Genomic DNA, 16,122 nt, shown 5'->3' on the forward strand with positions numbered 1-16,122 from the left:
GACAGATAGATAGATAGATAGATAGATAGATAGATAGATAGATAGATAGATAGATAGATAGATAGATAGATAGATATTTTCACATGCATTTTATACTGTGTATAACATGTATATACACTGCATAATGTATATATATTAGATGGATGACAGACAGACATACAGATGGATGGTATCTGGTATTATAAAACCATAATATATCTATTTATATGTTAGACGGCAGACAGATATATGTATGGATTTATGAATGGATAAATAGACAGACAAACAGACAGATATTTACACACAAATGTACAGACAGACAGACTGATTGAACGATAGATCGATCAACAGACAGACAGAGATTTTCGCAACCATTATATATAATATGTATATACTGGATGGCAGACGGACATATGGATAGCTTAATGAATGCCTAGACAGACAGCTTTTCACACACACAAAAGAAGGATTTTCAGGCCAATTCTGAAGTGAAAATTGAACCTTGAAATACGGCCAAGGCATTAGTTAAAAGATCCAGATCATGCATTAGATTATTATTCCAATTTCCTCATCCCAGACCTATTTCTAAACTTACATTACATAAACTGATTTGTGCACTAAACAACACTGAAAATAGAAGGGGGTTTAACTCAATTATTTAGAGGCATACTACACAAAGACTCAATTGTGAAGAATCTCTCTGAGCTCCATAAATCCCTAATACTAACTGTGGTCTAAGGAAGCTTTGTGTGAACTTTGACTGGAGGTAACAAAATACGGCAATTTTTCTCTGAGAGGCAGCACACACAGCACAAGGAGATGTCATATCTACCTGATGCATCAGTGGCATAAGAGTCATTCATTCACTTATCAGTAGACATTAATACGAATGAAAATTTGAGTGTCGTTAACATACTATAAACAATGGCAGTCTCACAAATTCGTAAGCAATTAGTCATTTCTGAGATCACACAGTAGAAAGATACATGTTACTCTGCCCAAGGCTGTTTGCGATCAATCTGGTTGATAGCCGGAAGAGACTCTTTAAGGCGTGGAGAAGTCTCTCGTTCATATAGCCGTGAGATGAGAAGGGAAGGGGAGGGAAAGAGCTCAGGGAGTTGTGGGCGTTTGTGAAATGCCAGGAGAACGCTTGCCATGACGCACAAGCGGCTGCTGTCACAGGCAGAATCAGCTCGGGCTCTACAAAGGCAAGGTGTGAGAGGAAACCCCGTTCTGGGAACATTGTCTGGCTTGTGTGGGTGGTATGGTGCTTGCTGTTGCCTTGGAAACAAAGGAGATCTGACTACCATCGAGTTCATGTCTTGTTCACACATGCAGTGTGCACACAAGCGTAAATACATACGCATACAGTATAAATAGCAGCTTTATCTTTACTGTACCTGAAAGGAGTGTCTGTTTGCTGTATCCATGTGCACTTTACTGCACTGTATTGTGTGAGTAATAATCGGCACTCGTTTATGTCTGTGAGACGCAGACTTTGACAAGGTGTGGTAAAAGTTATTTGGCTTTGAGCGTTTACAAGGTTTCGGGACTCCACTGGCACTGATAAGACAACAAACATGTGAACAGATAAAATATGTTTTTAAAAAGATACTGTACACATTTACTTTCATCAGGTCCATTTCATCGCTACTATTAGAGTCTTGATTCACCTTACACAAACAGAGAAAACATAGTTCAGCAAGTTCTGGATGAAATTAAAAAACATTCAAGCATGCACTCATAATTTGCACATCAAATAGGCTCCAGTTAAAGGGACAGTCCACCCAAAACCTGTATGACTTTTTTAGAAATTTGGATTTTTTTTCACTTGCTCACCAATGGATCCTCTGCAGTGAATGGGTGCATTCAGAACGAGAGTCCAAACAGTTATTAAAAAACATCACAGTAATTCACAACATGACTCCAGTCCATCATTTATGGATAGAGGACTCTGACACTGGATTTGTTTATTACAGACACTTTTCACTTTTTAACATCAATTGATAGAGTTGTGTCGTAAATTATTATCAGCTGTTTGGACTCTCATTCTGAAGAGGATCCATCAGTGAGCAAGTGACGTAATGCTAAATTTCTTAAAAATCATTTTTGGGTAAAATACATTCCTTTAAGTCACTATGCACTGAAAAATCTGAAGTTCTAGCTCTTTTTGGCATGTTCTTTTGAGTCATTGAGTTATGTGAACTATTCCTTTAAACTCTTTTGTGACTTATCATTCCATCTTGCCAAAAGTGTTCTGATATTGCATGATGCATAACTGCACAGACAGCAGTGACAGTGATGATCTATGACACTGATTGTTCTGATTAGGACAATGTTCTTGTGTGCTTTTGCAACTTTGTTATGGTTACAGCGCAATGTTGCCATCTGCTATTATTTCACTCAAATATTTATCTGGAGCTAAGTTCCAGTTTATTTTTACTTCTGGTTGCTGAGCACAACTAAACCCAGGCAAATGTCATTCATAAGTTACTTTTAAATTTTGTTGGGCAATTCATATATGTTTGTTAGGTTGATTCCTCTGTAACCATAACAAAATATTTCAGTCTACAGACCTTCTTCATTTGAATTTTTGACAATATCAGACTTGACAAAGAATAACAACTTACTGCACCACAATGACGTACATCAAAATGTGTTGATTTCTCTTGACCTTAAAACCACACATGACACTCCTCTTGTGGTGTCTGAAATATCTTCTTGTTTTTGCTACTGCCATTGAAAACATGCACAAGAAAGGTGAGAATGTGCAAAAAAACTGAAAACAATTCTGACCTAACTGCATCAAGTTGCTGTTTTGTTTATGTAAACATAACTGTGACATTTCTCAAGAGATTTATGCCACATTTATGTAATCGTCTATTTTTTTCTGAGTACTGGGGCAGGTACCTCTGTGTAAAGCAAGTCAACACAACAAGCAGACCACAGCTGACATATTTTGAGGTTTCAGCCTAGAACACTCGGTTTGGTTAGTAATACATTTTATTAATTACAATGAATTAATGTCTACATATCAACAAGATTATCCATTAAAGTGATTATGCCACAACATTTGCATAAAATAAAGAATTTTAGTGAAGGAAAAAATTTTGTAAAACACTTAACCCTATAAACACATTTTAACCCATTAAGAACCATCTACCAAACTGAGATACTGTAGAAAAACTCCAAAAAGAGAGAATATAGGACAAGCACAACATATATCAGGCAGGAACTCTCCACTGCACTACAGCTCCAACAGTAGATTTTCATTAATATAATTACTTACATTTAGAGCTCTACACTAAGCAACAGAGAACATGTATTTTAAAGTAATTTAATTCTATTCTATTCTATTCTATTCTATTCTGTTCTGTTCTATTTTATTTTATTTTATTTTATTTTATTTTATTTTATTTTATTTTATTTTATTTTATTATTTTATTTTATTATTTTATTTTATTTTATTTTATTTTATTTTATTTTAGGCAAAAATCATGTAACGGCATTGTCTCGTGTCATTGCTAGGCCCAGACAGAATTTACTGCCTTTTTTTAAATTATTTTTGCATAAATGTTGATGAAAAATTCTTTATAGTGGATTTAATGGACATAATAAAATATGTTATTTGAAAATCAGAGCACTATACTTAGTGTTAGTATCTGAAAAGATGATCAAATTAGGAAAATATTTAATAAACAAACACAAAAGGGATGCGATTTGATCAATTTAGAACTCACAGAAGGCCCAATTTGACAGAAACCTGTGAAGTTTTGCAGACTTAGATTCTGTGTGGGAGTAGCCATCAGCATATACATACACAAACAGGAAGTGCCAGCTGTTATGTTTAAAGGAAGTCCAACTAGACAGTTACAGATTGCTGATGATTACCCAGATCGATATCTGGTAAAGTTTGATTGGTTTCTGAATGACCACATTATGTGTATTAAGTGTGAAAAGATAAAGTCAAAACCTACTTTATGAATGCCTTACTTTTTTATTTCTCCATTTATATATATTAGAAATTATATTATCCTTGACAGGAAGTTCTTTGAATCATCTCTTGGCCAAAAAGTGTTTTCCACCTGACCCAGGATGACTTTCACTCTAAAGTGAAAGAAAGATGCAGATGCATAGAGTGAAAATAAAACAAAAGGAAACAGATAAGCAAAACCACAAAAACCCTCTTGCACAGGCACCAGCTCACACATAACAGGCTGCTCACACATTCTCTAGTTCTAAATAAATACTCACCATTTTCCACAATATGAGCAGACCTCACCGTTTCATAACCAGCATGCACAAGGGTAAGAAGAGGTGCAATATGCAAACTGCACCAGAAATTACTGGCACAGTGTTGTGATTACATACGTTTCATTCTGTAGACCTGTAGAAATTCTGCAGAAGTGTTAAAACTTGGTGACAAAGGCAAGTTTGTTGGTTACTTTTCTTTGCAGGGTATTATTACAATGCACGTCAAGTGCAGCGGAACTTAGCCGTACACAATAGAACAGATAATCATGCAGAACTAACACTGCTGATGGCAATCAATGGCACTCAATTGTTCTAAGTTCTGCTTTTGTGCAAATACCCAAAGCCGTTCCTACATTCACTCATTGGATCGTCATCAAAAGCTGATGTAAAAGGGGTTATGCATGACCTTAAAGGACAAAACACTGTTCAAGGTCAATGCTAAAATTCATTTTTTGACGTGTTTCCTGATTGAAATGTTGATGCAGTCTGATAAGTCAGACAGTCTTATTATGCTGTCAATGTAAAGGTTATAGATTCAAATCCAGATAAGAATTCAAGCTATAAGAATGGTAAAGGTACCCTCCTCCCATCACTGTTCCTGCTCCAGAGGGACAGTCCCTGCAATCAGCATATGTGTCAATTCGGTTAAAAAGCATCTGCTAAACAACAAGAAACAAGTTGCACAAAACAGAACTGAGGAATTTGGTTGGATGTTATTCTGCGCCAGTTAAAATACATCACTGGATTAGAAAGATTATTTTACCTTAAATATTTATGCAACTTTTTTTAAAATTTGTTGTTTGGTTAAGTGGAGGCAAAGAGTAGAGAATTATTTTTTTTACGTTTTTTATTTGTTTTCTTTTTTTTCTTTTTTAAAAATAATATTTTTTAAATTAATATTTTAGGCTGTTCATGACAAAAAAAACGACATTTTACAGGTGTTCCTTTTTTCATTTTTCATGTGCGGAATAAATATGTTAAAGAAATGATGCATAGAAATATATATGTTAAAAACACGTCATGCATGTCTATCAAGTAAATGCATTTGAGATTCATAATGTAACCATTTATAACTAAACAAAACAAAACATGACCAAGAAAAACAAAAACGAGACAGAATAAAACATACTTTTAAAATAAAATAAAATTCTATGAAAAGAGCAAGAATAGACTTGTGCCAGAATGTGCCAGAACAAAAAGATGGCAGATTGCAGAGGTCTCCTGGCTCCATAATGTTCTCTCTCCCCTTCTGGTGGTGCTCAGTGAAGCAATATTTTTGAGATGTGGGGCACTGGACCTCACCCAAACAGACATCAAGGTGATGAATCTGTGCTCACTGCAGCTGGAATGCAGCACTGATGACAGACAATGGGAACATAAAGCAAGAAAAACTGTTTCTGTATTACCAAAATCTGTTTGTGTTGTGTGTTAACATTATAATGGTAGTTGTGCTTGTTAGTGTCATAAACACCACCTTGAACATGAGCCTGTGTAAAAATAAATCTTACTGTATGTCATCACTGGCTACAAAAAAAACTAACAAACATAAATATCACTTTTAGCAACTGTATGTTTCTGAATAAGAAACTTAGATCATCTGCAAAAGCATACTATTCATAATGAGACTGCAGGTGTACCTCAGATTCAATGGAAAAAAGTGTTAATGTATGTCAAACATGCTAGATGAACACACAACCCATTTATAGATGCATCCTGTGGAAACGTATCTCAACATAGACACCTGTGTTTGTGACAAACAATATTTGTTTACAGCCTCTTTGCAATCAGAACTCTTTGTATACTGTTGTTTCCTTGCATTGGATTGTTTCTATGCAGCATGGCCTTTTTCTAATATGTCAGCTTCCTGTTGACTTTTGTGGGTAACACACACACTGCAAAGTGAGATCATCATCATTCAGGACTAAAATAGCTGAACTGCTTTTCCAACCACTTTCTTTTCCATCGAGCAGGTCACATGGTTTGAACTTGTGAGGGCTGCAGACAGAAGTCATAACTGGTGATAACTCTTTTCACAATTTTCAACTACTTCCACAACTACTAGTTCTAGATTGATTTTATGTGATGGTTTTACTTTGTGTAACACTCATAGACACTTCATGTTAAATATTAAAAGTATTTCTTAGTCTCAAGGAAAACTGACCTTTTGTACAAAGAACATAAATTAAAAATAGTACAGAGTTTCTAAATATTTCTCTATATGCCATACGTTTTCTTGTTCCAAAAACTTTTAAAATCCAGAAATCCTTTGTTTATCGCCAATTTAAATAAAACCTAGATTTTCAGTGTAGACTCTTGAACGCCTGCTGTTTGGTTACAGGAATACACATTATAGTGATTAAGACAATGCAAATCATTTAGAAAAACATCAGCCAAGGCAGACTGTGAACAACTGTAACCAAAGTCATCGCATCACCAAAACCAGAATGATGATCAAAAGAAACAAAGGTACATACCCAGAGAATTTCCTACCCTCTTGAAAAGCATCAACGGGGAATGACTCAATCAAAATCGCATGTGATACACTAAAAGACTCTATTTTTAATGTACAAATCCTACTTTTAGAAATTGTGATTTTTTGCTTAGAAATTGATTACACAGTGTAATTAATGGGTAAACTACAGTTCAAAAGTTTTTTACTTTATAATACTTTTGCACTGCAAGTGTAACGGAGGCCAGCTGGTAAGTCCTGTGCAGGTAAACCTCAGTCTCCTGATCTTAAGAGGTGCACTAGCGACTGACGCTAGAGGTCTTTAGCGTCCTTGTTAGTGTGCCCGCCAGCAACCCAGGTTTGAGTCCTGCTCAGAGCAGGGCGGTTAGGACTGAAGGGGTTACTCAAGGTTGCATTACACTGTTAAAAAATGACATTAAATGCATCCTTCAAGAATACTGAAAAAAAGTATCATGGTTTCCACAAAAATAAATAAATAAATAATAATAACAAGCAGCACATTGTTTCCAACACTGATGATTTCTGAAGGATCATGTGACACTGAAGACTGGAGTAATGGCTGCTGGAAACAAATAAATAAATCTTACCGATCCCAACATTTTGAACTGTATTGTATATCCACTGTCCATCTATTGTATCATCCACTAACCCATCTATCCAACACGATGTCACCAAAAATGCCCTTGTTAGACTTGATTAAATTTAGTATGTTTAAATCACACCTAATACTCACTCCTGAACAACACACTGAGTACTACAATGCACTCTGACATGTTAATGTCATTCCAAACATCACAACAATCCAAAAAGCAAGTTATGTAAAGTGTAAATGTCAAACTGGTTGCATCGTGGCCTAAAACGATCAAATGCTTTAAAGAATGTGAATATTCAACATACAAAGTGGTTAAACCTGTATTCCTTTAACAGGTGTGGCTGAAGTTTCAGGATGAGAGGAAATCCAATATCATGAGTCAGCAGAAACAAACATAAAGACTGAAACTCTTACATTATCGGCCTTACAGCTTAAGGAAACATCTGTTTTTCTTTGGATCTCTTGCAGTGGAAGACGTCACCTAGACGTCAGGCTGTAATCCAGCGCAGAGGGGTCAGTGTAAAGCGGCAGACATCACTGGATTCTCAGGACCCGAAAGCCTTTTACTCATTTCCTGAGTCCAGTCCTCTAACAGGGTTATTTTTAGTGCGCCGTGATTCACATGTAAGTGCAGTTTAGAGAATTCAGGCCAAGCCGAGTCCGATTACTAATTTCAAGGCAGAAACAGAAAATAGACATGGATGTACAAGGAATATGCTGTCAGAAAGAGATTATTGTAGATTAACAGGGCAGAAGTTCAGCTCTTTATTTAGGACGAAGCAAAATGAAAGTTTTTCAGCCCTGATCAAAGGTCTTTCGTTCAGTTGATGTTAACAGCTTTAACCTAAATGACATTCTTGGGCAGATTGGTAGAAACAGAGCTCAGTGACTCTTATAAGGTGATGTAATGGACTTACACAGCAATACAAGACCATGTTGATTCTCAATCCACTATGATTAGCCTTGGGACCAGGCTGGTCGATGTAAACTAGTATTTTTCACTTATAAAAGCAGTCCTGGAAAAAAGATGGCTGATGTAAGCAGCTGCAGCGTACATAATGCAAAGACCTAATGTATTTTAGCTACAAGTGTTTGCTATATTATGGCACCTATCAGTGAAATCCCTGAGGCTTCTGACAACCCCAGGCACATTAGCACTCCTTGGACAAGCACAGATGTTGTTTTGGCGTTTGAGAGAACTGAAGCATGACTGCAATGGCTCTGAGGACAGATGCTAAAAGCCCGCTCTAAATGGTAAAAACAGAGCGAGATGCATACTGGTCTCACCACAACTCAGGACTTAGAGTGTGAAATGGTGGTGAAAGTGTTCTACTGAACTAGTATTTGTTGGTTCTAATAACGGTTAAAAACTAAAATCAGTCATAGGCAATCAACTTAAAATATCAAATGAAATAATGTAGTATTAAATAATAATAATAAAAAAGGCATCGCTGACATCTCTCCGTGTTTGATACTGCCATTCCCCTTCCTTAGTTTGCCTGCTCCAAATTTTCCTATAATTACAGACCCAGATCATAAAAAGTTTCCTCCTTTGGCTTAAAATAGAAACACAGGATAGTCATGTCATTCAGTGAACACACACATACTACAAATAGACTCCAGTGACAGATCAGGAGTTATGGGCATGTCTGAAGTGAACACTTGAAAGCAGAGTAATGACATGAGTCAGAAACTCTGACACAAATCCATTCATTCCACATTCTTTACACACCATCATTGCACACACTCTCTCTGTAATGTGATCGTTTCATGCCTTGAGCAATGCGACTGTCAGTGTGGCATGACATGAGGCCACAAATATCCAAAAGTGAATGATGCTTCCTTTGTATAATAGAGTGAATTCTATCAAATAACTCCCTGCCGTTTCGTCTAATGACGCTAAAGATGGAGGCAAATATTGGGTTGGGGTGACCCAGAATTGCAATTTTTCTATTTTCAGGTGAGGCTAATATTAAAACTCGTCATGATATTGTAACACTTGATTGAGGAAGTTTTTTTTTGGAATGTACAATGACATTTTGTGATGACAAAAGTGAATTTGTAGCTACTCACAAGTTTCCCTGTCATTTGACTTTCCATTCCTTATCATCATGAGAGAAATGACCTTTAGGGACATCAAATGACTTTTCCCTTTTTAAATGAAATATATCACATACATTTACCACAAGAAATGTCCCTAGTTCCTAAGTTTTCCCCCTCATCCTCTCATTGAAAAACATTTCATATTTTTAAAATGATATCTTTATGGGTAATGATCCAATATTAGTTTGCTAGTTCTACATACATAAATATTCTTGTCTAAGATTGCAGTTGAATAATAAAATAGTTTTTGGTTTCTAATTTGATAATTACATTTATTTATTTTCACACTTATTTATTTCCACAGCTATAAATGAAGGTTAATGCTAAGTATTTATTTTGGTCGTTCGATAATCTACTTTCTATGACTGCTCAGCGCAGAGCCTCAGTTCTTCTTATTTCATAAAATAAACAACAGCGTCATCTTGTGGCCAGTGACAGTAATGACCGAAATGACTGCCCGGTTGCCATAGAGACAGCGAAACACAACATCACTCTCCAGCAAGTCATAATGCGGTCAACTGAGGAGAAAACTGTACTTTTATGTGCTTTAGATGATGATGTAGAGGGACTTAAGAGTCTTTTGGAAAGCCTTTTGGAGAGCGCCAACGATACTCAGCAATCAGAGAATATTTTGTGGGAAAAAGATGAGGTTGGAAGAAATGCGCTGTTTGTTGCGTGTACACTCGGACGGAGCGGAATAGTGCGCGAGCTCGTGCGGAACGGCGCTGACGTCAATGAACTCACAGCGCGTGGTAATTAGCGAGCAAAATGACTTGTAATTAAAAAATACATACAGCTTGTCCACTTTAACACCCACAGTAAAAGTTGTTGCAGATGTGTAGTTATTTAGCATAACAACACACTAAATTACTGCTAAAACTAAAGCCTGAAGCGGTTTGCTGGTCTGAGCTGGGTCACACTTGTTATCATTGGTGGGCAAATCAAACGGAAGACAATAAGCCTAACATATTAAATAAAAATAAGTGTGCTAGATTTTGTTTCAGTAATATTGTTTCTTGAAAACTTTTTATTATGCACCATTAGTTTCTATATAAAATACAAATATTGGAAAATGTTATATTTTCTATTTTTCAAATTTCATTAAGATATTTCTAAGCTTGAAAAGTGTCGAAAACCCTTCTAAAACCAGTCTGACCAAGACCTGCACATCAGCTAAGGGTAGATCACTGTTAAAGGACCGGAGTTAGGCCTAATGAACGTACAGTAACAGAATTTACAAGCTGTTGCACTTTAAAACAGTCTGATGATTAATAATGGTCGATGGTTCATTGGTGCTGTAGGCTACTCACCATTGCATTATTCTGCTATGTGGGGTCAGCTGGACACTTTGAAAACTTTGGTTGAGCTCAATGCTGATTTTCAAGCGATCAGTTTCCGGGGAGAGAAGGCTGTTGATGTGGCCCGGCGTTATGACAAACTGGACTGTGCAGAGTATCTAGCATGGGCTGGTAGGAAAGAGATACATTTCAGCACATAATGCTAGAGTCAGATCTTGTTATGATTAAGGTTGATGGTTTTTTTTCTCCTAACAGAGGCCAAACAAAGTTTGCAAGCATTAATAGAAGATATGAGAAACATTATAGCTGATCCAGAGAAAGTTCAAGGGAAGCTCAATAAAGAGGACAAGGTAATGAATTATTCATAATATCCTTAGTGAAATAGTTTCAGTTTTAGCAAACACAAAAGTACACGTTTCCTAACCATTGTTTGTGTGTTGCTAGACCGTGTGTATAAACACCTGTTCGGCAAAATCTGACTGGATACACAACACCAAAAATGCAACAATTCAAGACTTCATTGAACAGAAGAAGCACCTCGAAGACATACTGGCACCTGTTCTGATCAAGCTTAACACACAATGTGAGAACTGCTGTGTCTGTTTTTTGTTTCGTTTTTGTTTTTTCAATTTGCATATAAGCTAACATCTTGGTATTTTAAGTCATTCAATATCAAACAATTTTTTTCATTTAAAGGGATAGTTCACCCAAAAATAAGAATACAGTCGGAGTTATATTGAAAATGTCCTGGCTCTTCCAAGCTTTATAATGGCAGTGAATGTGGGGTCGGGATTTTTAAGCAAAATGAAGTGCGTCCATCCATCATAAAAAGTGCTCACACAGCTTCAGTGGGTTAATAAAGGCCTTCTGAAGTGAATTGATGTGTCTGTGTGTGAAAAATATCTGTATTTAAAACTTTATAAACCGTAATCTCTAGCTCTAGCCAGGACATTTTTAAAAAAAAAATATGACCTAACTCCGACTGTATTTGTCTGAAAGAAGTCATATACACCTAGGATGGCTTGAGGGTGAGTACATTTTTGGGTGAACTATCCCTTTAACCTAGCACATTTCTGCCAAAGAATGTTTGATATATTTGTGTTTTATTTTTTATTACCTAAATGAAGTTTTTTGTTTCTTATTTTTTCACAGCTGAAGCCCCAACAAAGACAAAAAAGCCTTAGAAGTTCATTGCACAGAGGCATTATGTCATTCAAATGTCAATAAATATTTAGGGGGGGAAATGGTTACATTTATTCAATACATGTTCTGCATTAAGTCTTTTCAAAGATTAAAAATTAGACCCTAAAATAAATATTGTATGATTCCTGACAGAATTGCAACACAATTGTATTTCGAAAAAATAAAAGAAAACTGTTTAATGTTTAATGACTGTTTAATTTAGAACATGTATTGCACATTTTTTTATGACTCAAGTTCATATAAACAAGAATAAAAATTATGTGACAAATTATTATTATTATTATTTTACGCTAAAAGCAGAGCTGTTGGCTGATGTTCTTGTGATGCTCTTATTGCGCACTAGATGGAGACAGAGGCCGCCTTTCATGGTTAGCCAAATCATTTCTAAATTTCTCTAAAATTGAATATTACATGTATTTTTCAGCCGGTCTTATGTATACAAAACGTGTTATTCAAGAACTAAATGCAACGCCTATTGATGTCAAACCGATTTAAATACATTTTTATGACATTATTGCACGAGGTTAACCAGCAGATGTCTCAAAGACTCGATAATCAGTTCACATCTGTCTTACAATATCGATCGATGCTGTCAAAGTCTCAATTCGTCCTAATTTCAAATTCAACAAATAAATTATATTTCTAAAAAAATGTTACTGAATTTTAATAGATGTGTAAAAAGTAGTAAAAGCTGTCTGAAGCGGTTTAAAACATAAATGCGTGTTGATCGAGTCACTCGGTCATCTTCTAGTTTCCCCTGAATCCCAGCGCACAGCCTGGCAATGTGATTGAGCTGGAAAAGCGGTCTGGATTTGGAAGTGTGAAAAGGGCTGTCTGTCCTCACCACAGGACCGGGAGGAACGGAGGGAGTCCCAAACAACGACTCACACTTAAAGTGGACGACAGAACAGTAAACTGATACGTGCTGTTATTTTGATGATTTTTGCCGCAGGGACAATGCAGTAAACTCCTGCCGTCGATCCGGGAAAACCGACGCCTGGATTCATTCAATCTGTTTCCACGACCTGACTCATGGACAGACACAAGAAACAGCAGTCCATCTGAATATAACTTGAAGAACTGCTGCTTGTTGCTTCTGTTTTAACTTTTGGCTGCTGATTCTGTCTTAAGAAAAGGGTGATCTGAAACTTTGCACTTTCGTATGTTTTAGGGCTTTATAAGTGTTTAAATACACTATCAAATCTTTTTTTTTTTAAATCCGTATTTCCTTATTTTATTGTATTTTTGCCGACTACGTGGCTACAATGTTCTGTAATGTAAACATAGACTAGAATCGCGCGTACTTAATTTATATCCCAACTGTGAAACAAAGAAAAACATGGGAAACTCCAAACGTTTAGTTTGAACATTGCCGTACTACTGTCGCTAGTTTATTCGGGTTTATTTGAACTATTTTTAGCTGTGTGGTTGGATACTAAACCAACAGAAACGAACGGAAACATTGTGATTGAGGTTCTCCTGCCACGCGCGTTGAAATCCACCGGACTGGAGTCTTTACCTGGACGTTACCGTGGAGGTGTATCGAGCATGGAGACGGATTCAGTAACCGCTGGCGACGTGGGCTCGATTCAGGGAGGCATGAATTCTTTAGACCCAGTGGTCGATGGGATTTTGATGGACTCGTTTTGCCAGCAGCAGGGATGGGTGCGGGTCTACGGTAAGTGATAGTCAGTGGCCGCGCTGGCTTCAGATGTGTTCACCTTAACACCTCGGTGATATAGATCACAGAGAGGTGATGTTAATATAATTCTGAGCTCAAATACATTAAATAACCAAATGATTTGGGGTTTTATTTAATATCACCATTTAATACCGAAGGGAATTCAGATTCGTATGTTTACCGAAGCATTGTCAGACAGGGCTGTTTATGGCAAGCCGTTTTAACCTTTAGCCTGTTTCTTATTTGGGGTAATTTCTAACCTTTCAGTACTGGGACACAGGCCCTGCATTAAGAGCCAACATTTTGGTACTCATTTTTATTAAAATCCTGTTATGGATATATGTATATAAATTGTCTTTACCAGCAGCACAGTCAGACTGCACACTCAATAAGGTGCTTAATCTGTGACAAACCATAGAAGACATCTGCATGTTTTGTTTCTTAGAGTGGATTGTAGGTAAATATCCACATCAGTCAGCACTCCATTTGTTTTATTATAAAATAAATATTTTACAAGATTAGATCAAAACAGTGATAAATTTGTGATTCATTGCTAGTGGCATTGCTAGTTCTGATTCTAAAGTGCTGGTAGAAAACAACATACTTATATATTATAAGGAAAAAATATTCTCAAGTTAATATATAGATTTATAATTTTTATATTTTTGGTGGGGCACAGAGGTCATTCACTGTTTCTAGTGCCCCAGTAAAAAGGGTCTTAACAAAAGTGTTTTCACTAAGTTAAGTGTTCATAATGTGCTAGTACTTATTTCAGTAGTGACTAGTATTTAAGTTAGTCACTAGCACTGGAAAATTATATAATAGTATTTTTCAACACAACTCAAATTTATACTAATCGTTGCTAATTCCCTTTTCCAATTTATCTAGAAACTATGTTAGTTCTTATTCTTTAGTTTCTTGTAGCTATTCAAATCATGACTAATATATATTTAAATTTTTGAGTAACAATTAGCAACATATACTACCTGGAGTTTAATAGTTGATATATGAACCACAGATCTATGGAATAGTTACTTGCTGAACAGATACCAGTCATTGTTGGCTTATTTACCAGTAATCAAAGTATGAGTAACATTAAAATAGTTGCTATAGTTATTTGTATAGACTGAATATTAATATGGCTTGCCATAGTACCATAGCTCTAATAGAAACATGTTGGTCCTTTTTCCTTCCTGTTTGTGACTTAAACTATCAGTTTTCAACTTGAAAAGACACTAGGTTAAATCTTATATCCTTATATATTATATAGTTTGTGTGTGATGGTACAATACATTGTGTGCCTTTAGTGTGATTGTTTTAACTGTAGTGTAATTTGTAAAGAAACAATGGCATGAATATATGATAGATTCCAATGTGTGTATTACGATTTGTGGTTAAGGGAAGGGCTGTGTGGAAAATCCTGGTTACACGTAACAGGTTTGTATGTTGATCTGGTTGTGGATGATTATATCTCCTAGAGTAGTTGTAATAGGAGACGGGTGCAATAGGGAATAGACAAAGGTATTGTATTGTTGATAAACATGAAAATGTGTTCTTGTCATGGTTTAAATTGGAGTTTTAATAGGGGTTTGTAAATGCACATGCACAATTTTAATTCTGAATTACAAGACTTAGTAGTAAGCCATGGTTACTGATTGTGTTTCCAGATTTGTTGTTAAATAAGGCTTCTTTAAGGCTGTGTGCACCCTATAGACATGTTGCCAGGGGCTGTTGTCATGGCAGCCTGTTGTCTTCTTATTTAAGGATGTAAGTCGAAACTAGGGACTTCACATGAGAGACAGGACTTCCAGGTCTGTCCACCCACTGTCACAGACTCTCATTTTCCATTCCCACTAATTCTGAGCTGAACCAACTAAAATCAAGTTAAAATTATAATATAAAATTATAATATAGATCAACCAACAAATTAAAGGTTAAGTTCCACTAAAAATAATAAGTGTCATAATTTACTCTCACCCTTATTTCATTCCAAACCCATACTGTTTTCTTTCTTTAAAGTTTCAAGCTTCAAAAAGGACAACAACAAAAAAAAAACAATGTAAATGTATAAGAAAATTGCTCCATATGACTTGTGGACAAGTCAGTCCAACTTTTCTGAAATCATATGATGCATAATCTTGACATGCTCATAGCTCTCTTCATCATTCTTTTGAGACAATCTTGAAATGGTAATCAAGTTCACAAAACAAGTTTAGATGTTGAATCGGACTGATTCAATGAGTGAACTCACTGGATACAATGAGTAATGAACAATCAATGAATAGTCAAGCTGTTTTATGATTTCACAAGGCTTGAAATATAGTCATGCTGACAACCTTTATGAAACATTTATAGCATTTGGGAATCAGCGACCATCACTGTCTTCCGAATAACTCCATTTGTGTTCAACGGAACAAATAAAGTCATTCAGTTTCGGAATTATATGAGGATGGGTAAACTATGATGCAGTTCTCATTTTGGGTGAACTATCCCTTTTGTTTTGAAATCCAGGGCAGTTTAATCTTATTTTCCAGGCCTGCAC

The 16,122-nt window shown here is 36.0% G+C and overlaps 2 protein-coding genes across 2 annotated transcripts in view; both read left to right on the plus strand.

Moving 5' to 3' along the window:
* Positions 1-9,855: 9,855 nt before the first annotated feature.
* ankrd45 (ankyrin repeat domain 45) lies at positions 9,856-12,062 on the plus strand. The gene is made up of 5 exons (XM_042767431.1): positions 9,856-10,150; positions 10,700-10,867; positions 10,952-11,046; positions 11,141-11,279; positions 11,849-12,062. Exons 1-5 carry the CDS (start codon positions 9,907-9,909, stop codon positions 11,878-11,880), a joined length of 678 nt encoding a protein of 225 aa, XP_042623365.1. The 5' UTR covers positions 9,856-9,906; the 3' UTR covers positions 11,881-12,062.
* Positions 12,063-12,673: 611 nt separating this feature from the next.
* Positions 12,674-16,122, plus strand: part of LOC109059013 (ras GTPase-activating protein nGAP-like) — a 67,885-nt gene continuing 64,436 nt past the window's right edge. The window contains exon 1 of the mRNA XM_042776088.1: positions 12,674-13,577. Coding sequence (XP_042632022.1) covers positions 13,448-13,577 — 130 coding nt within the window. The 5' untranslated portion in view covers positions 12,674-13,447. The remainder of the gene's footprint in view (positions 13,578-16,122) is intronic.

The sequence above is a fragment of the Cyprinus carpio genome, chromosome A2 (genome assembly GCF_018340385.1).
Source record: "Cyprinus carpio isolate SPL01 chromosome A2, ASM1834038v1, whole genome shotgun sequence".
In the NCBI taxonomy this organism is placed as follows: Eukaryota; Metazoa; Chordata; class Actinopteri; order Cypriniformes; family Cyprinidae; genus Cyprinus; species Cyprinus carpio.

Excerpts from the sequence above, each read along its gene's own strand:
- ankrd45 (XM_042767431.1), top strand. The coding sequence starts at position 9,907 with ATGCGGTCAACTGAGGAGAAAACTGTACTTTTATGTGCTTTAGATGAT. Across the intron at positions 10,868-10,951 it reads AGAGTATCTAGCATGGGCTG|AGGCCAAACAAAGTTTGCAA; the intron begins GTAGGAAAGAGA and ends TTCTCCTAACAG. Across the intron at positions 11,047-11,140 it reads AGCTCAATAAAGAGGACAAG|ACCGTGTGTATAAACACCTG; the intron begins GTAATGAATTAT and ends GTGTGTTGCTAG.